The sequence below is a fragment of the Cyrtonyx montezumae genome, unplaced genomic scaffold, assembly GCF_038088225.1.
Source record: "Cyrtonyx montezumae isolate F1298 unplaced genomic scaffold, pur_monq_1.0 scaffold_36, whole genome shotgun sequence".
NCBI classification, from domain to species: Eukaryota; Metazoa; Chordata; class Aves; order Galliformes; family Odontophoridae; genus Cyrtonyx; species Cyrtonyx montezumae.
This window is the reverse complement of record NW_027072041.1, coordinates 2,512,245-2,538,218: the sequence shown is the minus strand read 5'-3', so window position 1 is coordinate 2,538,218 and position 25,974 is coordinate 2,512,245. Positions and strand designations below refer to the sequence as shown.

The 25,974-nt window shown below is 38.4% G+C and overlaps 1 protein-coding gene across 2 annotated transcripts in view; it reads right to left on the bottom strand.

Annotated features, from left to right (window-relative positions):
* Nucleotides 1–653: 653 nt before the first annotated feature.
* Nucleotides 654–25,974, bottom strand: part of FREM1 (FRAS1 related extracellular matrix 1) — a 54,009-nt gene continuing 28,688 nt past the window's right edge. Inside the window, exons 22-36 of one of the 2 annotated variants that reach the window (XM_065745553.1) lie at nt 24,054–24,249; nt 23,070–23,334; nt 18,535–18,953; nt 17,649–17,846; nt 16,971–17,115; nt 14,464–14,593; nt 13,022–13,094; nt 11,161–11,310; nt 9,821–10,059; nt 9,048–9,095; nt 8,613–8,795; nt 8,221–8,346; nt 7,398–7,513; nt 2,061–2,146; nt 654–1,187 (exon numbers count right to left, since the gene is read on the bottom strand). In XM_065745553.1, the coding sequence (XP_065601625.1) occupies nt 988–1,187; nt 2,061–2,146; nt 7,398–7,513; nt 8,221–8,346; nt 8,613–8,795; nt 9,048–9,095; nt 9,821–10,059; nt 11,161–11,310; nt 13,022–13,094; nt 14,464–14,593; nt 16,971–17,115; nt 17,649–17,846; nt 18,535–18,953; nt 23,070–23,334; nt 24,054–24,249 (2,574 nt within the window). In that variant the 3' untranslated portion in view covers nt 654–987. Of the gene's footprint in view, nt 1,188–2,060; nt 2,147–7,397; nt 7,514–8,220; nt 8,347–8,612; nt 8,796–9,047; nt 9,096–9,820; nt 10,060–11,160; nt 11,311–13,021; nt 13,095–14,463; nt 14,594–16,970; nt 17,116–17,648; nt 17,847–18,534; nt 19,007–23,069; nt 23,335–24,053; nt 24,250–25,974 lie in introns of those variants that run through there. The other variant, XM_065745552.1, reaches the window with a different exon arrangement.

Below are 25,974 nucleotides of genomic sequence, written 5' to 3'. Positions count from 1 at the left end.
ATCCCTAATAAGGACTTAGATTAATACTTTCCAAAATCCACAGCTGCCTTAATATAATGTGTGTCTCACAGTTAAATTGACTTATACACACATACAAACCCTATTGATGCTCATGTATCACTGAATATCCCATGATATTATTCTGGGATTAAGTTTCCATATTAATTTTGTGTGCATGTGTAAATCATTCTTCGAGACAGCATTAGATCTAGACAGCCTACATTACTTAATTACACTGCAAAAATGATGGAACCATCCTGGAACTCCAAAAAAAGATTGAACAGTTTAATCAGAAATGTCAAACAAACGCAGCTCTGCATGAGCAGATTTATTTGAATCTGAAACTGTTCTTGGATGGCAGAAAAAGTAACAGAGGGCTCATGAGCAAAGCCACTCATGTTGGTACGTTCTCAGTAAACCCTTTCAGTGTTACTGTTTTGGTAAAATGTTGTAGTATGGCATGTGGAGAAAGCACCAGTATTCCAACAGTCTCCCTCCCATCTTCTCTCAATAGAACTTGTTTTTAACAGCAGAGCCTTCCCTCATTTCAGTCCCAATTCTTTTATGACTGCAGCATAAAACTGCCGTTTTCACTGCAATTTAATTAAAGTATCAGCCAATTCACAATCAGTCTTAAAGACTGAAACAAACTGATGTGCTACTTCTTTTTGTTATTTTTTTTAGTAAGTATGTCTACACAGAAATTTGTTGTAGCATGTCAGGCCTAGTTCTTTAGTGTGAAAATACAAATGAATCAAGTGACAGATAGATGTATTTGGAGAGAGATCAAAGTCTTGAGCAGGACTTGCTGTTTACAGCTGACCTCTGTTTCTTGGTATGAGTCCAAAGCATCTGCATCTCTGGCAGCATATAAAATAATCTTTTGTGATCATTAAGATAGCTTTCTATCTGCATACTTTCACTTGTCTGCAGATAAATAGACAGAAACAAAAAATATCCACATGCTTTCACTGAGATCCCCATTTTTTACAACTTCCTTGAACATATGTAGCTATTCCGTTTGGCCTTCTTGCAGTCAGTTGCTTGCCATTTTCCTCTCTTTTGCACCACTACACAGTTGTTCCCTCTCTCTGGAAAGTGATAGGAGCTTCTTCTCCAGTTTATGTAGGTAACAGGTTCTCCTCCATTCCATTCCCAGTGTCCGGGATTTACTTGGTCATTCAAGCCTGTGTGAAATCAGTAAGAACCAATGAGTGATATTCATAATCTCTGCAGCCTTATGCCAATGGAAGCATGTTCTTCTGGCCTTCTGTCTAAAATGCATACATTATTGTTCTTCAAGAAAAAAATAACATCTGGAGGAGTATAAGTAAAATACACTTGAATATTTGTATGGCAACTAGACTCATCTGAATAAGTGAAAATATCCTTTTCTTCATTGTTGGCTGATCCAACAGTGATTCCTCTTTTTCTCTGATATATTGCGTGCTATCATCTCCCAGGTTTCTCTTCTGTCAGTTAGGAAGGCAAATAAAATATGTCATAGCTTCAGACTTCATCCAGATTCCTCCCGAAAATAAAAACCTGCAGATCTTTGTAGATTTTTTTACCTTTTCTACTACTTAACTCGTCTTAGAACATGCATTTTCACTTAGCTTCTGAGTTCTTAAGACCAAAATGGGTGGCATATTTTCAGATATGACCTATGTTCTTAGCTAGAAGAGATTACAATCATAAATTTGACACAATGGGCTAATAGACTTCTTATCAGAGGAGTTTATTTCCACCAGATTATACCACTGAACATGATTCCAAACTGACTGCAGTTTTTGAAGTTGGTACAACTGATTTTCCAACTGTCTTTAAAATGTGAAAAGTTCCAAGGCAAAAACACCTCAGCAATAAACTTTTCTTTTGATACATAAAAACTTAGCCAGGTAATTAATGTTTTTTGATTGCTATGAAATACCTGCAAAGTTGAGTATGATACTACATTTGAAACCTAGGCTGAGAAGTTTATCACAGTTTCTTCTTTCTGAAGTGCAGGGAAACTACAAGCCTCTGAGGAAACAGACTTTATAGTCAGATGATGTACTTGCCTATCCAAAAAGGCTTCCTCCCGCCGAAGTTCCACAACCACTGCATGTGTTGTTCATTAGCTACACTTGTGAGACTCCCCAGGTATCTAGGCTCAACAAGAGAGGATGAAGTAATTAGAATTTCACAGAGTGACAGACATCTCCCATGGACTTATCGTCAAGAAGGACAGATTCTAATATAAAGCAGATACCTGAAATTTCACAGGAAAATCAGTACTGGAAAAAAAGAATAACTATGATACATTATACATTAATGTTGATGCATTATTTTCTCTAGAATAATGATCTTCCATAATAAAAATCCTTCCACTGAAAAATACATTTTCACCCATGTCGTAGTACAGCCAACCCTTCTGAACTGTGTTCTGACAAAACTAAATCTCTGAATAGTATAGTTTAAAAGTCTGTGTAATTTAGGGAGTTGATATAGAATGGCAGTGAAGTTCTCTAGAAATACTGCTGAGTTGTTTGCAGTGACTGTGCATTTAGTTCACATCCAGGAGCAGTTTTGCTTTGTATTAACCAGATATAGAATGAGACCAAGGTACCAGTTCTGCTCTGTGCACTAGTATTCCAGTTCCTTAGGAGGACCTGCAAAACCTGTGGATCCTGTGGATGCCATATCAAAATGCCATGCAAGATAGGGAAGCAGGTAAATCTTACGTCATGATAAATTCCTAGCAATCCTCAGTGTTCCCCCAGTCCCTATCACACAAAATCTGGATTACCTCTTAGTGTGGGTATGCAGGGGCATAGTATGGAGTAAATTCACTGCGTTGATGACAGTATACTTCCTCTGCAAAGGCCTAACCCATTATCCCTACAGTCAAGTGAAATTACATACGACTCATGCCCCTTTGTACACTGGGTCCACAGCTCCACTTCGTACAAGTACAGGAAGGCCTGCAGGATGCCTGCATGTTAGCCTTCACACTGTGTGCAATCATGCCTGCCCTACACCAGGAACTGCACAGTAACAGGCCCCACCTAGAGCCTCCTAAGTTCTGGCACCATCAAAGAACAAAGCATAGGGAATCTTACTGACATTTCCTGTATACAGCTAAATGTGTGTCTGGGTGCCATCAGAAACACAAATGGTAGACTGACCCAGCAGAAAAGGAGTTCGAAGCACCTTGATAGGAATAAGGCATTGTGCACCCCCTCATGGTACAGACCTCCCAGGTTCCACCCACTGATTGCAGAGCTGTCCTACCAGCTCCCTGCAGAGGCTTTCAACAGGCTTCTTGGCAAAATTTAGCTAATGTACTGTCAGTCCCCTTACATCACAAGAGTGGAATGTTCCCATTTCTCTAAGCCCATCCACCAGGTCCATCTAGCAAGGTTCCAGTGAAAAAGGAAGTAAGCAGTTATTCTGGCAAATGCTCTTGGAATGCTGAGGCTGAGGAAAAATTTGCTTAGAAGTTTCTGTGGCATTGCTATTAGCTAAGCAGGAACAAAAATAGAGCATTTTATCTTTCTGCTACTTAAGGACAATCAAAGCACCAGAACTTAAGTAATTTGTTTATCCCCGTTGTTTCCATTGCTTTAGAAAAACTAAAAACAAAAAGTGTCAATTTGCTATCACTGACTATATAATTTTTGACATACAGAGGTGGTTTCAGCAAAAACTTCAATTACCGTGGAGAGACTTCAGCACTGCAGTGCAATAATTATAATGTTATTTAATCTTTTCTCCATAGGAGTGCTTTCTAAGTAGAGTCTGAGAAACACACATGGCTGAAGAGAGAACAACCGTTCTAATTGTTACACCTAGACAGCGGATTTGCTGTTTCATAGGGAAATGAAAGCAGTACCACTTAGGATAATTTTACTAACCTGTACCTTTAGAGAGAGATCCAGACACAGGAAATGACAAGATACTGTTATTTATGGAGTTATATAAACATACCACTTTGTAATATAAATTACTCCAGAGAAGATATCATAGTGCTTCATAAACAACCATAAAAAAGCAAAATAAATAAACAAACCAACAAGCCGAACCACAGCACTGATTCCTGTGCTAAGTCAGTCCATTTGCAAATTATTCCTTTGTGCTTTAAAATTTCTGATTTCAAGTCAAGAACATTCATCTAAGAGCAGCTTCTCAAGTTAAGGAAATGTTGCAGGTAGCCATCAATTTTTATATGTTATATGCAAAAACACTTAGCATGAAGACTTTCCTGATTCTAAATTAAATTAGCCAGCACACTTAAACCATCTTTGTACCATTCTGATAAATAGAACTTCTGCAAAAGCACACTGAACTAGCAGTATATATCTTCATAGCACGGGAGGACCCCTGATACAAACTGCTGCAGTCAATTCACATCCCAAACTGACAGTGAAAGAAGGGGGGAAGTGGCTGAGTCTCTGCTCTCATTAACCCAGGCTTTTGTTTGGCTGCCTGTGGAGTAATCCTGGTGCCTTGAAATAGCTGCCTAGTGTTGTTTATGACACTTCTTGGTATTTAAAATATTCAGATGAGACTGGTAGACACGCTGTAGAGCTTACAGCAGTCCTTCATTTCTGGTGTGTCTTTTAAAAGTCAGACAAGACACCCTGGGCCTTTAAAATGACTATAGATATCTGAGTCACTATCCTGAAGTCACCAGCAATAGTGTAAGTTAAATCAGTCAGAGAAGTAGCACAGCATTAAGAGAGGAGAGGAGCAGGGTCCATCCTGCTTTGCATCATGTGCTGCTGAGTTGTCATGAAGGATGACCATTGTGGTAGTATGTCTCTGCCTGTAATTCCAAAAGAATAAAACCACATGTTGCTAATGTACAAACAGAGGACAGAAGAACAGCCCCTTCTTTAATAAGCTGTTAGTAAAGGATCTCAAAATGGATCAGACTTAGATTCTCTATAAATATTTAATTTCAGGAAGATGAAGTCATAATTTGACAAGTAGAGCAAAACAAGCAAGAGTGGATTCTGCCTTTCCAGTGAAGGGTCCTCTCAGTGGCATCAGTAAACCTATCTCCTGTCAGTGAGTCCTGCTGCCCTGACACCTGTGGAAGTTATGTTACTATGGGATAAACAAGAACTGCAGCATAAATTACCAAAATTGCTAATAAACAAGGCTGCCTTGTGATCACTGAGCCATAATATCCCTCAGATTCTCTTCATGTTCACAGGAGTCTCTTCACGCATAAGAAACAAATGTAAAGAAATGAATTAACTTTTCTCTCCAATGTATTGGAGGAAGTTTTGAAATGGTGAAAGGTTTTCAGAGCAATGAGATTTTTTCAGTTTCACTGTCCCCATGGCACACAGCAACTTGAGACAAGATAAGCACATCTTTCTGTTGTGTTTTACCTTTGGACACGGAAATCAAAGAAAAGATCGATGTGTTGCTGCTGGTAACAAACGCAAGCAATGCATGTCAAAGCCCATTGATGCAAAATGCAGCAAAAGAAGCCCAAATAGGTTTGCATAAGCCCATGTGCATACAGTTACATCCAGACAGTAATTGCTACCACAACTGATAGCATTGCTTTGACTGAGTAGTTTGGTCTCAAGTCCATCAACTTGGGATAAGAATGTTTTCTCAAAAAGAATTAAAGGTTGATTAGTTGCAGACTGTTAACAGCTTTAACAGTGTGTTTTTCTCCTTCAAAAGTTTAGCAACAAAATTGAATAGAGTTTGAAAATAAAATCATTTTTGTCAGAATAAGAATTATTCATTTTCACTGAAAAGTGGCAGATATCCTGACAGTCGGGTTTTATTTATTTATTTTTAATTCATTATCTATTGTTTGTATGATATACTAAAAACAGAGGAATGGAAACCATGCTGATCTCATTTTCTTGTTGGAAAACACCAGTTATTTATATGTCAACAGTGGATGTATTAGGAATATTAACTACAGAAATACCAGAACTGGCAGGGGTGGATGATAGGGGTGCAGGGAGTAGAGCAAAAGCACAGAGTATTAAGTTATCTTTTAGCAACACTTCTAAGTGTGTGCCTGGGGTCGTACTTTTGTAAATCAATTCCAGGTGGAGATCAGGAGTATTTCATTTACCATGATAAAACTTCCTCAGTCTCTGGTAATCTGACATTAATTAAATTGTCACTGCCCTAGGATTCATTTGCTTGGGGATTGTGATATGCCTTGACTCTTTGTGTAGCTGTTTCATGCAGTCACTAACTTACTGTTACTCAGTTCTTAACTTCTGTATTACACACTGTAGCCTTCAGCACAAAGTTATCTCCTACAAACAGTATGTGTCCTTAGGAACACACTCTTATAGGAATCGGGAACAACTCCCAGGGATTAATATGATTAATTCACTGAGAATTCCCCCAGGAATCAGGTGAAGGTTGAATCCTTCAGAAAAAAAAAAAAAAAAACCCCTTTAAAAAAAATCACAACTGACAAGTTTACTTCGATAAATGGAATCATTAGGTAAAGTAATCAACCGTGTAAAATCTGTGGTGAGTTTTCATGAGAAGTATCTTCCATCAGCTACTCATTACTCCATTTACTCATTACCAAGACACAATATGCTAATATAACAGACCAGAATGAACTGAGGTTTGTTACGCCTGCTGGTCCATGTTTCATATACCCTTATTTTTTTAGCTCCTTACTGAATGTATTTTGTTTCTTTCGTGTCCAACCTATGTTTCTGTTTTCATTTCATGGAGCAATGGAAATGGATTATCAAAGCCCCTTGTTTTGTTCAATCTGGGGCTCAAAATTAAACACAAGACTAGCATCAGTTTCAGTCCAGACTCAGAAAACCAAAATCACAAAGCAAGCCTCCAAAGATCAAGACTAGCTTGTATGGTGAATTTTATATTTGCCTCCTTCTTTGAGACAATTATTATTATAATTAATTAGTTTTCATTTATCTTTAGAAGTCGGAAACTTACTGTAAGATTGCACGTTAAGGTTTCTAAGTAGTTAAAGAATACGAGGAACAACATCTTGAGAAGAATACTACCAGGAACACAGGAGCTGGCAACACTTTGCTGTTGCTTGTATCAACTGAAGGTAGAGCAAAGGAAGCTGGGGAGCAGAGAAGACTGAAGTACTGAAATTTTGCTGTATTTCTCTTCTCCCAGACTAACCCACACATCTCCCAGTGGGAAACAGCTAGGAATTAATGCTGTGAATAAAGTATGGTAACGAAGCAAAATGTAGCGAGACTAATAATGTTTCTGTTTTCCACAGGGTCATAATGCTAGGACTTGTTCAGTCATTTTGATGCTGTATAGCACAAGAGAAGTGGGACTTAGCCAAATCAGCTCAACTTCAGAATCAACAACCATTTCAGGGAAACAACCAGAGCACAGCAAACACATTTTCTGGAAAAGTCTCTTACTGTTGTCTGCAGGCCTGAGCAGCAGTATCCCAGGTGACCTTTTGATTCACTACCAGGAAATAGCAGCTGCCATTGTGATGACTCCATCCAGAGGGACATTTTTTCATACCTGCCTCCTAAAATGAAAGATGAAAAACAACTCTTGCTCACAGTAGTCAGCTCTGCTCTACACATTAATAATCAAGCTGGAGGCTGGAGGTACTGCTTATGACCTCTCTAGGATCCCGCTGAACATGGACATTGACATATGACAGTAGAGCTAAAGCATCATTTAGAAGATGTAAAGAACTACACGCCTACTGAAGGATCCTACTATTTATAACCACTAGCTTAAAACTGGCATGTCTTAGATTCAGAAACCCTCTCAAGAGTGTAAATAGTTTGGATAATATTTCCGGCTCCTGTGATCTGTGTAGGGAATGCAGTGTAGGACAGTTCAGTATGAGATTCTAAGTGGTGGGTGAGGATGTATGCTTATAGAATACCTAAGTTATCTGGTTTTACTAAATTAGACCAATTGTGTCATTGACGTCATTCACTAGTTCTCTCATGCAGTTATTCCCAAAAGTATTCAGTACATTTGTGCCTACATGGCTTGTCCAGGAGCACCTGTGGATGACGGATGAAAGGTAACCCTAGCAATAAAGCTCTCCTCTTGTTTCCGGGAATCATCTCTTCTGGTGACAGCAGACCTGGCTCTGGACAGCTCTTTTATCTCCTCTGCATATCAATTATTGTTACAGAGTGATCCATTACTTCAGAGTCTTGCTTATTGTAGATTCCATGTTCTGATTTAGATGCATATTCATGACAACATTTTTACCTTGCTTTGGGAACTCCAGAATTTCCATTTTATCCCATCACACTGAAATAACTTTTGAGTGCTTTCTTCATAATGCATCAACCCCTTCAAATCTGGTGTGCAGGCCCTTGAAAAGGAGTGAAAATCCTGAAAAAGGAAATGGCATTAGAACAATCAAAAGAAAATAACTATGCAAAACAAGCTACAAGAAACTGATGAAACTGCTCATTTTAAAACTTAATGACATGAAAACTCTTCAAGGACTTTGTTGTTATTTGTCTGTGTATTGTTTAAACTTTGTTTTGGAACAGGCAGAATTAGGCTTCAGACCTCAGAGGCGTTAACTCATTTTGGGAAAGAGCATGACTGAAAACAGATGGTAAAAATGACTGTGAAAACAAAAAGTTTCATACCCAATGTCTTGAGCTTGGTTCAGATGCCAGTTGTGCCTTATCAGCTTGTGGTATTTCTGTCTTCCTAGTGGAAATGGCATTTATCTGTGATTGTGCTTGGCTAATGACTGACACTTCAGCCTTCTTGTTTGCTTTAGCCGATGAGGTGTCATCCTCTACTTTGAGTGATACCATCCCATGGTACTTGGTTTTACAGTTTCAGACACAAGCAAAACAGGAGAGATAAAAAAGGGTTAGCACTTCCAAGCTACTTTTAAATACTCGCTTCTCCTCCTGCCCAACAACCAGTCCACCCAAGCAATAACATAAATTGCTGTAAATCAAATTACACCAAGGAAAATGAAAGATAAATAGAAAAATAAAGTGTTGGTCTACATGAAGTCAGGAAATAACAGAATCAGAAATAAATCATGGCAATATTCATTATTCTCTTACTCTGTAAACCACATCTGTTCCATTTCTGAATACAGATGAAGGATGAACCTGAAAAAAGGGTAGACTATTAGAATGAGATGGGTGTATTCATGCATAACAGAAACAAACAAAAAATCATGTGAGATTTAATGTATAGTGTAGGTTACAAATCCTTCACGACATATCTTGGTTTTAGTTCTTCCTTTCTGAAAAAAGAAATTGATGGCTTATGAAAAGAACTGTAGAAGATCTCACATTAAAAGTGTATATATAATCAGATTAACTTTTAAGATCACAATATCAGAATGTGACTAAACCACCTAGTTAAACCAACTTTGCTTAAACAGGAAAACAATGGGCAGTAACTGTACCTTGCTTAAGATAATAATATTTTCAACTCTACAACTTCAACACCAGACTTACAGTTTCCATGCACTGGCTTGATGCTAGTGATTTCAGTGAAACTGTGTCTTTCTTCTAGCTGACCTATAACTTAGACAAGATCAGAACCTCTATAATTAGAGATGTTGCTAGTTGCATGTTTCCTTGACCAACTCTTTTTTCATTTCTCTCTTAAATACATAGATCTTCAAAACCAGGAAACATTCCCATGCCCCTCCACCCCTCCTCAAAGTATTTTAAACAGCTCTACAGGTCAGATTCAGAGCAAACTCAAGTCATTTATAATTATTGCATAGTCTGGTAGGACCACTACAAAAACAGGACAAGTAAATGAAGATACCAAATACCAATGAATTAATAAATCAGCCCATTGCTACACAACAGTTTCTTACTATTCTGCCATTTCCAGTCACTCTCAGCCTGGCCCTTGACTGATTCGCCAAGCTGTTCTCCTGAAGCATGTCACCTCTGTGCTTTCTCATCCCTTTGGAAGGAGGTGGTGGGATCCCTTCCAAGTGAATGCTGCCAGGCCTGGGAGGGGATGAGGAGCCTGAGGAAACTGCAAACAGTGTGCCTCTCCTCCAGAAGTCATGCTTGCTTTGGCTGGAAGAATGTAAAGAGCTGCACTGACCTGAAAGTGGAAAAAAAGGCACATGGTCAGTTCTGGATATACTAGCAGATAACTGGTCATATAGACACGGCCACTTCAACAGCCTGCCATTGAAAGTTGTTCCTTAATTAAAACTCTATAACTACAACAATCTATGTTTGTACTATGTCTATCTAACTATCGGAATCCCTACCAAACCTCTTCTGAAGATATCTGTTTCCAGGCATAAATTAGGGTTTGGAGTGCTGAATTTTCGGGCAGGGATGAGTATCTTTAACTAACATTACTGATATTTCCATCATTACTAGCCAATTTCCTATCCAGAAACTTGAATACTGTTGTTCCTTCAAACTAGCTGTGTCAGTGAATATCTTTACATTACTAATAAACCTAGATCTTCAATTTTAAAAGGATTTTTTTTCTTATAAAATCAAGCCTCATTCACTATAATACATCCACTTAAAATACAGTTTCATTAAGTGCCAGAAAGGAAAACATTCTTCAGCTTTCACAGGACTCAGCTGCTTTGCTAATCATTTGTATTTTTCTGCTGTTTTTTGATAAGCTTTTAGGCACACCACATTTGCTTACTGAAAAACACAATAAAGAAATAAAGGCCTAAACTCTGTAGTAATCACTGCTGTGCACTGTAATGTTGTAGACTGTGATTGTTAGGCATTAGAAAATGTACTTCTGAGAGCTGAGTCTAGTTGTTAAGATTCTTTTTTGAGAGGAAAATCAACCTTTTTCAGAGGTGTGTAACCAGTGTTATACAATCACTGAAAAAAAAAAAAAAAAGAAAAAATTTCTAATGGAGTCAAAAATCCTTTTTTTCACTTCAGTAAATGAGTGCTGAACTCATGTTGTTATGAAAAGTGGCTTGTTTCCCCTTCACTTTTCTCATTTTGTACTCGTTGCTTTCTCCATGCTGTGTTTCCTAAGAGGATGGATATGACTGTGTGAGAGAATAAATGGTCTGCAACTGCCAAGCCTGTTTTCTCTAAAAAGAAAGTAAACATTTTGATGTGAAGGTAAGTGTTAGGAACAACTTGTGGTTGAAAATAAATAGCTACCTAGCCAAGATTGTCCCACAGTTTAAAGACGAAGATCAAAAGCGAATACCTCCTTTTGAGTCCAAAATTTTCACTACAGCTTTTGTCTTGGTGCCAAGAACAGCATTCACAGAGGAGTTCAGAACTACTTCAAAGACTTCATCATCTTCCTCTAATCTGTCATAAGTAATTGCTATATTCCACATCTTGGTTGACATTCCTAACAGAAATAAACATTTTAATTACTCTTTAATTGCTATTTCAATCAATCAGAGTGTCAGAAATATATTAATTAACATGTCTGCAGCTAGAATGGAGTAGCTTGTGTATGCTATTGTTCTGCCACCAACTGACTGGATGCCTGCTGTTCTTCTAAATAACTTAAGGTTCAAATTTGTTCCCAAACAATGTTGATTCAGTTTGAGTGCATATATTGTAACAGAAATCTGCTTTAGACATGAGAAATGACACTACAATACATAAATTTTGACTTCTGAATTTTCAAGAGAAAATGTGTCATGTAATTTTATGCTGAGAGCTTAATCTAAAATACCTGCTAAAGGATCAAAGAATGCACTGGCTTAAAGTACAGCCTTTCAGAAGACATATTTTCCTCATTACAAAATTTTGACTTGATTGCCTGTCTTTACCAGGTAACTTCAGGCTTGCATTAGTGGGAAGGAGAAAAGATCATTCCAGCATAAAGGATTAGGCTGGTTATTAGCAAAAAAAGCTTTGAAATTTGTCTGGAAAAAAGTCAGAAGTAGAACAACAGAAATTGATAGCAGATTACACACTGCTATCATAGAAACACATTGGAAATAGTTTCTAAAAACTCATTGCTAACATCCAGAATTAATGTCAAAGGTACAAGGACAATATCGTGAAATAAAATCTCTTGATACTTTATACCATAGCCTCACTCCTTTTCAATCTGAATCCTCTGTTAATAAACAGCTTAGTTAGTGCAAATAGACCACAAACTTGGTTAGGGCCTCCTCTTCCTAATCTGTATTTACCATTTATTGATTCAAGTCTAATGTGCCATAAATTGGCATAGTTGATGTTTATTTTTGTAACAAATTTATTACACTTAATAGATATTTAATAAATATGACTAATGAATAAATATCAAAACTTGACTAGAAATTGATACCCTGAATGTACTAATCTGAGGGGTCCTTTCCAGTTAAGCCTAAGCAAAGGACTTTCAAAGAGAGCCATTCAGGACGACATGAGAGAACTCAGCTGGTTGAAATGAGGATCTGTCCAGAAAAGGGAAAGAGTGTGCATCACCTGTCCATGTTCACAGTTAATTTTCATATGGCTCACCACCATAATCAGAAAGACAGTAAGTGACAAGATACCCCATGCCTGGAGAATCTGCTTGTAAATGCAAAAAAGGAAAATTCCACTGAAAAGCCTTGCACTGAAAATCTCTTTCTGATAATCTCTAGCCATTTCAGTACAAAGACTGGTAAGTCTGATCGCACAGTACTTTAGAGGAAGAATGCTGGTTAAGTGCAGTATGAAAGATTTCTTACACTGATCCCTCTAATCTTTCTTCTATCTTTAAATTGAAATAATAATAATATAAAACTAATACTAAATAAAGAGTCTCATAGAGTGGCTTATTGGTTTCAAAGTGCTTCAGAACACTGAAAATTAGGGATAATATCCACCTTTCCCCACAAGTTTCTACTGTGGTCTGCTAGGCATCATTCTTTATCCACCACTGAAAATGAACCAGCAGTTGCTTACTCTGCCCCCTTTCATTACACTCAGCTTTCTCTAAATGAGCCCAGGTATCTTTATTCCTATTCAAGTCCTCTGCCTGTGAACACAAAACAGGTATCTCTCTCCAAAATGTGAGTTTACACTTTCAAAATCCGGGAATTCACTTTAAAATTAGTCAGTGCTCTCATTCATACCTGGATCAAACTGAATAAGTTTGGAGGAAGTCACTGTGAAGTCCTTTCCCAGCACAGCAGATATTTCATTGACCTGCAAAGAAATGAAGCAGTACAGGGCAAGCTGTGACCTATGTCATCAAACCAATGCATTCTGCTCTGTGCTGAAGGTATAATGTGTCTCCTCATAAGGTCTCAATGAGACACGCCAAGCTTTAGCTGTGCTTAGGCTGAAAAACAAGATGGCCTATAGGATAACCTTGTGATATGCAACTGTAATGTGCCCCTTGCTCATGGTTTAAAACTTAATGCCAAAAAAGCATTCACTCCATCTTAAAATCTTGTCTCTCCAGATATCAGATTGCAGCTGGACAGCATCAGATCACAATGCTGGTCACCAGGCCTGGGAACCCAACTCTTGGACAGGCACCTATGGCTTCCTGGAAAAGCAGCATCAGCCAGGCTGTGTTTGCCTGTTCTGGTCTTTGAGAGGTCTTGGAAGAAGAGTTTCCACAGAGAGCTGCCTGCCAGCCCCACAGACTCTTCGGGATATGTATGAAAGTATATGTGTTCAGGAACACCAGTGCCTTTGAATTTTCACACCACAGAGGACACTGGCTTCCACACTGTGGTCTCAATGCTGTTTTCAGTTTCCATGGTCTTTTTAGCTAACAACCAGATTCGAATTGCTGGTGTCTGTTAAGGATGAGGCAGGATGGCCCCTGCTGAAGTTGAAGTCATAGCATAACTCTCACTGATTTCAGAGGGAAAAAAAAGACAGAACAGTTCCAATCAGGGCTATAATGTAACTATAAGGGAAACTATTTTTGCTAGCAAGGAGTGCTAGAAAATCTTGGGACTTCCATTCTATGAGGAAAAATAAAACGTGTGAAGACAAGTTGCACAAAAATATCCTGATTTTACAAAAAATAAAAAATCTGCAGCTTGCAGTTTATTTCCTCTGGCGTACAACATAGCCTATTACTGAAGATATGGGGGCTCCTTGTGGGCTGTTTCCTAAGCAGACAGACATAAAGCCGGTTTACTGCCTTAACAGAGAAGCTGCAGCCACAGTAGCTGCTGGGCTTCTCAGCCTGAGCAGAGGAAGAGGTCCCAGGACCCTCCGTGAGGGTCTGCCCAGAGCCTGGATTCCCAAGTGGCAGATCCTGGAAACCCAGCCTGAAAACAGTGTGAGAGAAATGTCTGCACTGTCACAGAAGCTCATCAAACTAAAATATTACTCCAAAACATGCTAGTTAGGGCTTATAGGCAATTCTTAAAGCTACTCTGTCAGAAAGTTTCTGTCTGTCTGTACTAGACTGGATAAAGTCCCAATAAGTCTGGATTGAACTGCATAGCCTTTTTCTAATTAATAAAATACCTCTCAACTCCAAAGAAGAAATTAATGGGCTCCAGTGCTTGTTATTCAGTTTCCAGTTAAAATGTTGCTGTTTCAGCTTTACCTTCACTGCAATAAAGGCAGAATCAGCAGAGTGTCCTGTCCTGGTGAGTTTCAGGGACACCGTCCCCACGTTCTCACACACTTGATATTCAGTCTGCTGCATTTCAATGCGAGACCACCGCAGCTCCAGCCTGCAGGCAGAGAAAAAAAACAACCTGTGTAGAACAAAGCCATGTGCCCTGCTGCCCCACCCCTGCTGCCTGACGGGTCTGTATGGTGGCCTCTCGACCCTCGATCTAGCCAATACACATGTTAAGTCAGTGTTTTCCTCCCAGTCAATGCATTTGTGTGTGATTTGGCAGTTTATGTGAGAAGCAGTAAAGAAATCTCCCAGACTAGTCCTTGTCTATTCCAAGCAAAACCTCAACATTGATTCAGAACAAAAGAGATTCTGCAGCAAATTTGAGAAGAGTTTGTAGCATCAAACAGGCCAAGACAATTTACTGTGTTTCTCTTCACCCCCATTATTTGTTTTCATTGTCTCTCCCTAGTATTTTCTCAGCAATATTCTTGTTTCTTCACACCTTTTCTCTTCAGCCACAGAAGGGGCTGAGTCAAAATTTCTCATATAATGAATTTTAGAATGGCCTCTAGAGAAAATGACTGAACCTTGGAGAATCATATGCGGCATCAGCAAAGAGATTAGCTTTTGAGAAGCAGAAGGAAAGAAAATGAGCTGTTGTACTCACAAATCAGCCTGAACTTTTCTAAAACACATGTCTAGATCGTACATGTCCAACCTGCAGCCTATGGGGTGTATGTGGTCCAGGACAGATGGTAATACAGCTCCACGTGATTGTGAACTTTTAATGTTGTATGACTTTTAGCAATCTTTTTGCAAACAGCTCAAGCATGGACTATGTAGGTGACAACAAAGCGCAGTGGAGCAGGGGGTGCAGTGCAGTGCTGAATGCCACTCACATCCACCACACAGAGATGGATCAAAACCCACATGTATTACGCATTTATATGCACTTGTGACTCTTGGTGAGTAAAACATAGTGATGGACAATAATATTTCAACATACAAAGGAGTGTGTGCCTGCAAAGATACATAGTTTTTGTTAGTAAGCAGGTCTAATATTTCTCATTTAACTATTCAACTTGGGCTTGTGATATTTCATCAAATTGTTTAATAAGATAACATTAGTTTTCATTAGTTTTAGAAAAGTAAAGGAAGTAAAATATCTCACTAGTTTAATGGTTTCGTTGCCCTCTTTTTTATGTTTTAATAAAAAATATAATAAAAATAAAAAAGTTTTGTTACTTATATAAATTAACGATATTATATATTTTATATATAATATATAGTATAGGCCTTTAAGGGTTGAATAACTATAGAACTACTGGAAGTTTTTTTTCCTGTCTTCCTATACCTTCTGATCTTCAAGGAGCAGATAGACTATACAGAAGCTTACAGAAGCAGATACATTTGCTTTCTTTTTTTCTAAAGAGCATGTATGAGCCAAATGTAGTCCAGCAGCATTAAGATAAAAGGTGGCTTTCCATTTTAATAATACCAGCGTTCACATGAAATTTTCTTCCAACCCAATAGCAATTAGATAATGAACTATTCAAATAAATAGTCCAAAAGTTTAGAATCAAGAAAACAATTTTTCCTTTAAAAGACAAATTTCTCTTTGTTCTGAGATCCAGTGCACTTAAGAAATAAGTTCTAATTCTCTGAAAATTCTATTTCCCACAGGAATAGTGGATTTCTTCTCTCTTCCTAAAAAATAAAATAAAATAAAAAGCAACAAGCATCTCTACGTATGTTCAAGAACGCAGAATTTCCCACAAATAGAGCTGCATTTTAATAATGCTTTTAGTATCAGTTCTTCTGTGAGTAAGCTCAAGGCAGCTGAGGAATACTCAGGTTAGCTTTGTTCAGATGCGTTTGTATATAGGGACATCTCTTGGCATAGTGCATAACTGTGGAAACACTGTCTCACTGTTCAGTTTGCACCCTCTCTCTGTCACTCAAGTGCTCTACAGAGCAGCTTGGAGCTTGAAGCCAGCTTTCTGCTCCTCCCCCTTTTCCCTCTCCATGATTCCCCTTTTGTGGGTAGCTGGTCTAGCCCAGGAAAATAATATTGGTTATTTTTCTCAGTTACTTCAGATTAAATACTGAACATTCAATCCTATGTGCAGAAATAAGAGAAACATTGTCCCCTCAGAAGAGCTTCATCCCATTTTTGGTCTTTAGCATCAGGTACTCTGCAATTTTTATACATTAGGTTTATTATGTGTTTCTCTGGGACCCTGAATGTGCTCTAGTCTAACTTGAACTAACCCTTTTTATTTCGCTTCCCTGAGAGGAAGAGACCTACGACCTACTGTATTCTTTAGAAAAAGAAATGGCAGTATAAGTCTTTGAAATCATGTCTGTGTTCACTTCTGCTGAGCTTCAGTGAACACGTATTCATTTGTCCTAAGCCAGAAGCTGTCCCAGAGCCCTAAGCAGTGATGTGTTACACTGCATCCCTCAAAACTGAAGATCAAAGTTACATTTGGGGAACCGCTGAATTTCCATTGGTATCTGTGACCTGAAACTCCAAGTTGTCTGAATTCACTTCCCACAGTGGGTTGATGACATAAAATATAATTTTGCTATTTAAATCCTTTTGGCTAAACCCTTCACGGATAAGTCCACCTGAGAAAGAAAAGAAACATCAAGGTAAGCCAAAAGTCCATTAAGCAAGAACCACTTAACTCACTCATATCATCTGCTTTCAAATTTCGCTTTGTAAAACACTTACAGAAAACTTTGAACTTCCAGTAATCTGCTTATATAGCAACACACTAACATCCCAGTTCATTATAAGCCCCAGCCAATTAGTTCCCCTGTGACATGTTCATCAAGTGACCTAGTTTACCTAATTCTTTTTCAATAATTTCAGAGTGCATTTGCTTTATTCTAGCTTTACTACTTCCTGCATCAGTCTTTCAGGTTTTGTTTCCCACAAGTAGTTTCTCAGTTGCAGCTAATAACAGTCTCCTGGCACTCTGCAGAGATCAGTGATGAACATGAGACTCAGGTCTTAGTGCAAAAGCTTTTCTTTCACATTCAAAACTAGCCCTATATTTAAGAAATTTTGATTTCCTGTATCAAGCAAGCATTAACAGGAAAGGTTTTGAAATCTGGCCTGGTATGTCGCAAAAGACGGAGATTATAGAACACAGTACCTGTTGTTACATTTTCCAAGTATCCATAATGAGGACCTCGTAAGATCTTAAAAAATATTTTGTCATCTCCTGTACTGGGGTCAGTTGCCTTCAGGGACCTAGAAGTAATATAGATCCCATAATTGCCATTCTTCAGCATTTCCACATCAGATAAGCAACGGAGATGAATGATTTTTGGTGCCATTTTGTCCAAATGATCTACCTACATCAAAATTAGACAGATGTATATTCATTTTACAGTATCAGAATACTCTCTCTCTATACTACTTTTGCTAAAAGCACAATAGCCCACTTAGGATAGCAATAGTAACTTTGAGAAGCCATCTATTGCAATATAAATCTGATACCAGTTAAGCACTAGTTTCCATGAGAGTCTGCCAGGCTCAGTTTGGACAGTCATTTGTTTCATGCAATGAGAGATATAACATGCTTGGGAGAGAAACACAAATAATCTGTACTTCTGCCTTGTTGTCTCCCACATTCCCTATAGTCATTCTCCGTTTTCTTCATAGCAAATTTAAGCTCCATCAGTTTATTTGTTGCCACAGTTGGACTATGGTAACAAATAATACAGTATGGGATTTAAATTTCAATACAGAATATCATAGCAAGTATAAGCAGGATGTCTTTTTTTTCTTAAATAAAATCCATTTCTTTGCATTTATATATATTTACATATTTATATTTTTTCTGGGGAATGTAATATATTAATTATTTAGTTCTCCAGGTTAATTACTTGCAGAATGCAGAAAGAAAACTTTTTAGCTTAAAGATATCACTGTTAATTCAAAAACTTCAGCGAAAAGCAGTTCTAAGCTTAGTCAAAAAGTATTAAAGTACTATTTTCCACTTTATATATCTCCTTTGATTAGGCCTGTGGTCACACTTGCCTGAATAATGAATGCCACTGGCTCGATCCGCACCCTCCCATTCACGATGAAGCCTTGATTAGTCCTATCTGTTGCAACAAATGTAAATCTGTCAATCTGGGAATCCCCACCTCGGTGCTTGTATGCAACATCCATATTGTCCACTTCTTGTTGGGTGAAATTATATTGCAGTAGTACAGTCCCTCGGTAATAGAGATGACCATACTGGGGGAGCTGAGTCAAAAGGAAGGTAAGGTTTTCTTTGGCAGTGTCAGAGTCTGTAAGCTGCAGGACATCAGGAGAAAGGAGTACCATACTGCCTTCCACTAATCTTAACCCCATATTCCTAGATAGCGTAGGCAGAGTTTGGTCAACTGCCTCCAAGGAGATAATGAATGTTCCATGTTTAGTCCTCAGTCCATTGCTGATGATGAATCTGGCAAAGAGAGGCAAGGTAGTCTTCAACATGTGTTCTTGATTCACCATGTACTGAAATAAAATGATAATGCACACCTTTATTACAGGGCTTGCCTGTGGTGATACTGCACAACACATGAGAACTAGAGCTAATTTGAGCACAAACTCAGATCGTGGGGTGGATGTATAACTTAAAAGCATGAAAACAGATGGACATAATTATACTGCATCTGCAGGAATCTGATATGATGCCAGAGGAATGGCTTTGAGGGTAGACCCATCAGTCTTAGAAGTACTAACAGAGCTGACCTAATCATCTAGCTCAGATACAGATGGAGCAGATCTGAAATGATGAGCTGACTGAGGCTGTAGGTACACATTTTATACTTAACTATATCTTCAGTGAAAGTGCTAGCTTTATCTACAGCTTACTGAAAGAGGTGTGTGAAGTACATGATCTACCTGGACAGGGGGTTTGTTCTATTCACTGCTACAAGCCTGTCTTATCCAGTAATTGCAAACTACATTAAAAAGAAGAAAAATTGGAAAATAAACATAGAAATGCATTTTCATCTTGCTTTACAGAGTATTTTAAGCATTAATAGTACATGTAAATTTCTGCAAATTCAGAAGAGCTAACATATTTCTTTACAAAGCCCAAGTAAAATTTCACTGAAATACTAACATTGTGTGGAATATATTGAGCAGAACTGTACAAGTTGCTAGGTTAATTTTAAAAATGTAGCTGTCCTTATCACACAGTCACATCTACAGAGTTATTCTTCCATGCTCACAATTTGTATTAATAGCAGCATAGTTTCTTATAATTCTCTCCCAAGCAGTAATAGTTTCAGATAAACAAAAGACATGATTGTGCTCTACTGTTATTTTTCCTTGCCTAAACTAGAAAAATATAGAAGTCTCCAAGTCTGGAAAGAAAATATGTTGGAAATCCACCAGCAGGATATGGGCTTTTGCCATACAAGTGACAGCATGCTCTACAGACATTTATCAAATTTTGTGGTTGATAAAAATAAAGAGAAAACCAGTCTACCGGGTATCTAGGTTTCACTGCCAAGATCACTACTGAAGTTTTGTTGTTGTTGTTGTTGTTGTTTTGTTGTTGTCTTTTTTTTAACGTAATAACACTGCGCATGCTTGGAAAAAAATCTGTTGAGGGTATATGAAAATAAAAACTGCCTTGGAAATGTTTCATGATCCTTTATTGTCACATCATCACATAGTACATAAAGCTTACCTTTCTTTCTACCAAGCTTTCTGTGGTTGTGCATAGTGCATAGAAACACTTATTGGAGAGTGGTTTTCAGCCACCTTTGTTCTGTCTGAACCGAGAACTAAACACCCTCTTTAGATCAGTGCTGCTTTGCAAAGAAAATATTGCTCCCGTTCTTCACCCTCTGATGTGCATAGTCTTTTGAATGCACATTTAGCCGCACTTACACTGTTGATCTCATTTGGGACAGTATCACTGCATGTCTCAATCTAACACACTTCCATAATTGCAGTGGAATGAGGACTGGTTGACATTTAGATTATTTCTGTCCTCTTACTCTCCTTACCTTGGAGGAGTATTAAAATAAATACAGGGTCAAAACCTGGTCTGCTGCTGAATGATTTGAATATGTCACCTTCAGTTGGTCATAGAGGAGCTTACTGCATCACACGGGCTGTCCATCTAAAACTCTCCACTACCTTCACCAATGCGGGATGATTAGGGCTTCATCAACTTGTAAGCAGGCAATATGCCACTAAGCAGATGGGAATGGGCATAGGCATATCAGGGACAATATAACAGTTAGAAATATGTTTACTGAGGATGGTATTCCCAGCTGGGAACCTAGAGACATCTGTCTGCACTGACCTAATGCTATTGTGCCAATGCTAAAAGCATTGCGCTATTAGTAATCTAGCTAAAATCAAGCACAGAACTAGAATAGTGAGGATAAATTGTATGCTAAGGGAAAAAAAAGTGAAAACACATTCAATCAAGACCTTATCTGCATCTCAAAAAATCTAGGAGGTTGCAGCTGAAGTGAGTTTCCTCCAGGCCCTTTGACAAAATTGTAAAATTGTTTTCAATTATATCTCAAACCATATGTAAGTGAAAGACTTAGGATAATTCAGTTTGTGAAAATGAAGATTCAACCAGAATCTTCTACAGCACACCAGACAGGAGCAAAACTCTTGATTATATACATCAGGCTGAACATTACAATGCAAATGTTGTATGCTACTTGATTTCACAGGTGATGTGGAATCAAGCTGTCTGTGCCCATGAAGTCCTTTTCTCCTGCATCTTCAGTGTTTGGGGTTTTGTTTATTTCTGGTTTATGGCTGCTTTATTTTCCACTTGGGAGTGGAGAACAGCCAATATTCTCTTCACTCTGATGTAATTTAGGGGACAACTCTCAGGCACAGTTAGGAGGACATGTTGCATGGTTTGATTTCACCATTACCAATATTTCATGCTTTCTGCAGTTTGATGGTGATAGAGTTGGCTGTAGAACCTACCATCTGTCATGGCATTTAAAAGATAAAAATGGAATCATAAGTAGTGCCAGCTCATTACAAAATTGCGCCAGCGTGTCAAAACGGAGGACATTAGCATGTACTTTTAGCATCCTGCTGCCAGCATCTGATGTCAGGTTGCTAATCACTTGAAGTCATCTGTCCAAACAAGCACTGCCAAATCTTTCTTCCAGGCCAGCAGCACCAAACAATGCACACAAATTTATGACCAAAGAAAGTACTTCAGTGGAAGGTAAAATCTGATCAGTTCATTTCCCAGCCTCCTACCCACACATTCTCCATAATTACCCATATAATTAACACCATTCCTTGTTTAAATAATAATAGTATTGTCCTACAATATTGATATGTCTATACAAAACCAAATTATTTGCCAAATGTTAACATCAAGGAACATCAACTATTGTGATTAAAATATTTATTGAAAATATTTATTAAAGCTTTGTAACCTTTCTTTTCATAAAGCTGATTTTCTAATTTTGTTCTATGCTGTTGGCATAAACAAAAGACATTGGCGTCATCGATATGCATAGTTTCTCTAGATATATTGATCTATTTTTGTTAGCTTGGTACAAACCTTATACTGATTTATGACACTCATACATCACCAGTCCTAGAACTTTCATTATATAAGATAATTCTGGTTTTGGCCGTAGTATTTTACAACTGTACTGCTAGGTTTCCATAAAGCCAAAAAATATCCTTTCCCGTTTTTTCTTTATAAGTTAATCGAACAAATCTCAGAGTAAATTGAAAATCAGAATTTTTGTTACATTAAATTCAGTAGAAGGGATATTTCTAAGTGCTTCCACTGAGGAGAGTCCCAAGATTGAGAGTTTATTTGATATTTCCATGCCCCACTTTCTTTGCTTCCATGACAAAAAAACGCTCTTAAAGCTGTTGATGAAGTATGTCCTTACAGCTCCGACGTGGGTGATGGAAAATGCATCTGAAGTCAGGAATCTTTTCACACTCTCAGAAGAGTGTGAATTGCTCTGAATTGCAACTGTTAAGAGCTCAGCATTTCATTTTTCATAATCATAAATGAAAAGCAATTAAATTCTCACATGGAAATCTTGAATTTTACTGGAAGTTCTTTTCCTGTCAAGGGCTCTTTTTAGATGATGTTACAAGGTGTTATCGTTCTTCCTTCAAAAACATTTTATTTACTTCTGAAATATTTTTTTTTCTGAATTTGCTCTCTTTTAAAGATACCTCTACAGTCATTACCTAGAGATTACTCACTGCATTGTTGCATTCTCTAGCCAGTGGAATTTTATTTAATAAAATAAGAAAATATTCACTTTGAGACTAAGCTTAGTCTAAGCTGGTCTAGTTTGGGTGTTATAGTAATGTTTAATTTAGTATATACTAAATTGTAAATGTGGGTCTGGCTACTTATTCGAAGTAGAAAATGTGTTTATTACTAAGGCAGCCACAGCTATGTGTATTAAAGTGAAACTATCTTTGTCATATGAATATTGAGAATTCCCACAGAGCTTCCTCCTCCTCTTATATTTTTTCTCAGTAGATAACCCAGAACTCTACGGGGAAATGTATGTGGAGGGGTTTTTTAACATCTTACCTGAATGTATCCTCAGGAACATCTGCCTTGGTGTTGTGAACATAGCAGACTATTTGACTTGCTACATCCATTTGACTGAAGCTCGTTATGGGGATGTCAGGATAGCTAACATACTCTATTTGTCCATATTGAGGTGGGGAAGTTATCACATAGAGAAGCTCTTCAGGGTTTTCAGTACCATCCAGTGCAAGCAGGACATCAGTTGTAATGTAGCCTCGATTCCCTTTTGGTACCTTGAGAGGTTTTATGAAAACAGCAATGTCTCCTGCATGATAAACAAAGTAATAGTAAAATAGTGGTTCTGAAGTGAAAGTTGTTTTCTTATGCATCATTTAGCTATACAAAATCCCTCATCAATAGAAAAATTATAGGTTCTATTGAATTTCACAGTGGGAGGAACTTCAGTATATTTCTAAACTATCTTCTGCTCAGAGTAAGGTCAGCAATTTCCAGGCTGGATAGGGCTTCATTCCATTGGGGCCTGAAAACTGGCAAGAGTAGAAACAGCAAAACTCTAAACACCTGTTCCAATCTCAGGTCTAAACATAACGTAGTGTTGGTTAACCTGGCCTAATTTAGTTCTCTAAGAGGTACCTCACGAAGAGTGACTGTAAGACCATAGCATAAACCCGGGAGTTTTGAACAGTATTTTGCTTACCTTATTATACACTTGCTATTCTCCTGTGCTGCAATTTACAGCTAGTTTCAGATAAATATTCTCTACTCTCTTTGAACACCAGCTGGGATTCCTGAGAGGCAAGGCAATGCACTGCCTTAGACAGTGCTTTCTCTGATCCTAGGATCACCTCTGCAGCAGCTGGAGCATCAGGGCTCTGGTTGGCAGTGAAATCTGAGCAGATAGACTTAGGTGTCTGTAGGGAGATTTGCCAAGGGCCTACATAGTGCTTGGGGATGTACTGAGACATGTACCAAGACATTTTTTCAGAAACAGGCACTACGAAACATGATCGGGCAGATCTTTACCCTTTTCCATGTCCTTGATATTTATGTTGAAGTCTACAGCTGGGGATCTGTTGCGCCCATCCCACAGGTAAAATGTGAACAAGTCTTGGTTCTTGGACCCTGTAGCTCCTGTGTGGACATATCTCACAAGGTTCATATCCAGTTCTTCCTGAGTGCACTTCATTCCAGTTTGGAGAGTCACCCAGTGTCTGCCTACCTAGAAAGAATGAACATCCTTCAGTAAACAGGTGCAGTCTCCTATGCATCCTCTGCAGTTATTTTTGGTTATTAGCAGCTATGACAACCAATGGTGACAGCTTTCTGGCTGCCTTCCTAAGCTTTAGACTCTTTCCACACATAATATTTTGTGTTTTGAAGGGTGGTATATAGCTGCAGTTGCTCCGAAGCATCTGTAGGGCTGGAAGAAAATAGCTATCATGAACTTCTCGGTGAGACATCAATAAGATGAAAATTAGTTTGCTGACACAGCTCATGTTTTCTATTTCTTAGGCAGAACTGCTCATACTTCTCTCCCAAACCGTATCTGAATAGATATCAGAAATTGATCTATGAACAGCTCTAGGGAAGCACAGAAGCTTCCCTAGAGAGCCCAGAGGTTTTCTGATGGAAAAATATGAAATGTTCAATACAATTTTCTAACTTTTAGAAGATAGATAGTGCCCTAAGCTGGACTGATCTGTGTATTTGACACATGTAACACGAAGAGGATACAAAGCCTTGTAAAGTCAGAGGACAAGCATACATTCCTATTGTTTCAGGTAGGGTCACGTGAGACTGCAACAGGTATACTACAAAATATTAAACAGGACTTGCTGTCCCCTGGGTAGATGTTGAATATATCAGGTATGCAAGTAGTGTCCTCCTCTGCCCTCTCAGATGGAGTCTGGGCTCCAAGAAGAAGGAAGAAAAAAGATTAGGCGAGAAATTGGTAGCATGGATGATGCCACACTCAGGTCTTCGGGTTCTATGATCTTGGACACACCTTCAAGAAAGCGGGCTGGCTGACATCAGAAGAGATAAAACTGACTGGGTGGGGTGTCCTGATTTCATCTGGGACAGAGTTGATTTTTCCTTCATAGCATGTGGCGTAATGCTATGTTTTGGCTTTAGGAGAAAATCAGTGTTGATAACAGACTAATGTTTAAGTTGGAGGTGCAGTACTGCACAGAGGGAAGGACATGTCAGTTTCTCAGCTTCTCATAATGTCCTGTCAATGAGAGAGGCTGGGAGGGGCAGAAGGACTTGGAAGGGGATGGAAACAGGACAGCTGACCTAAACTGACTAAAGGGATATTCCAACATCATATGACATCATACCAATAAAACTTGAAAAATTTTGAGTAGTTGGCTAGGTGGGCAGCTGCTGCTTGAGGACTTCCTGGGCATTAGTTGTCAGGTGGTGAGCAATTTCTTGTTTATTACCTGTGCTCAGTGAAGTATCAGAACATGTACTTACATATATATAATTATCATTACTAACATTTTTCCTCTTCCTTTCTTGTCTTAGTAAATAGTTTTTAATCTCAATCCATGAGTTGTACTTTGGTTTTTTGGGTTTTTTTTTGTTTGTTTTTCAGTTATCTCCCCCATCCTACATAGACAGTGGAATCAAGTGCACCCTCAACATATTTGCAGATTACACCAAGCTGAGTGATGCAGTCAATTCAACTGAAGTAAATGAAGGCATCCAAAGGAACCTAAACAAGCTTGAGAAGTAGGCCCATGTGAACCTAATGATGTTCAACAAGGTCGAGTGCAAGGTACTATTCTTGAATCAGATTAATTCCCTATAGGTGTTCAGACTAGGATAACTCATTGACAGCAGACCTGTGGAGGGCTTAGGGTTCTGGTGAACAAAAAGCTTGACATGAGTTTGTACTTGCAGCCCAGAACGCCCAGTGTTCCATGGACTGCATCAAAAG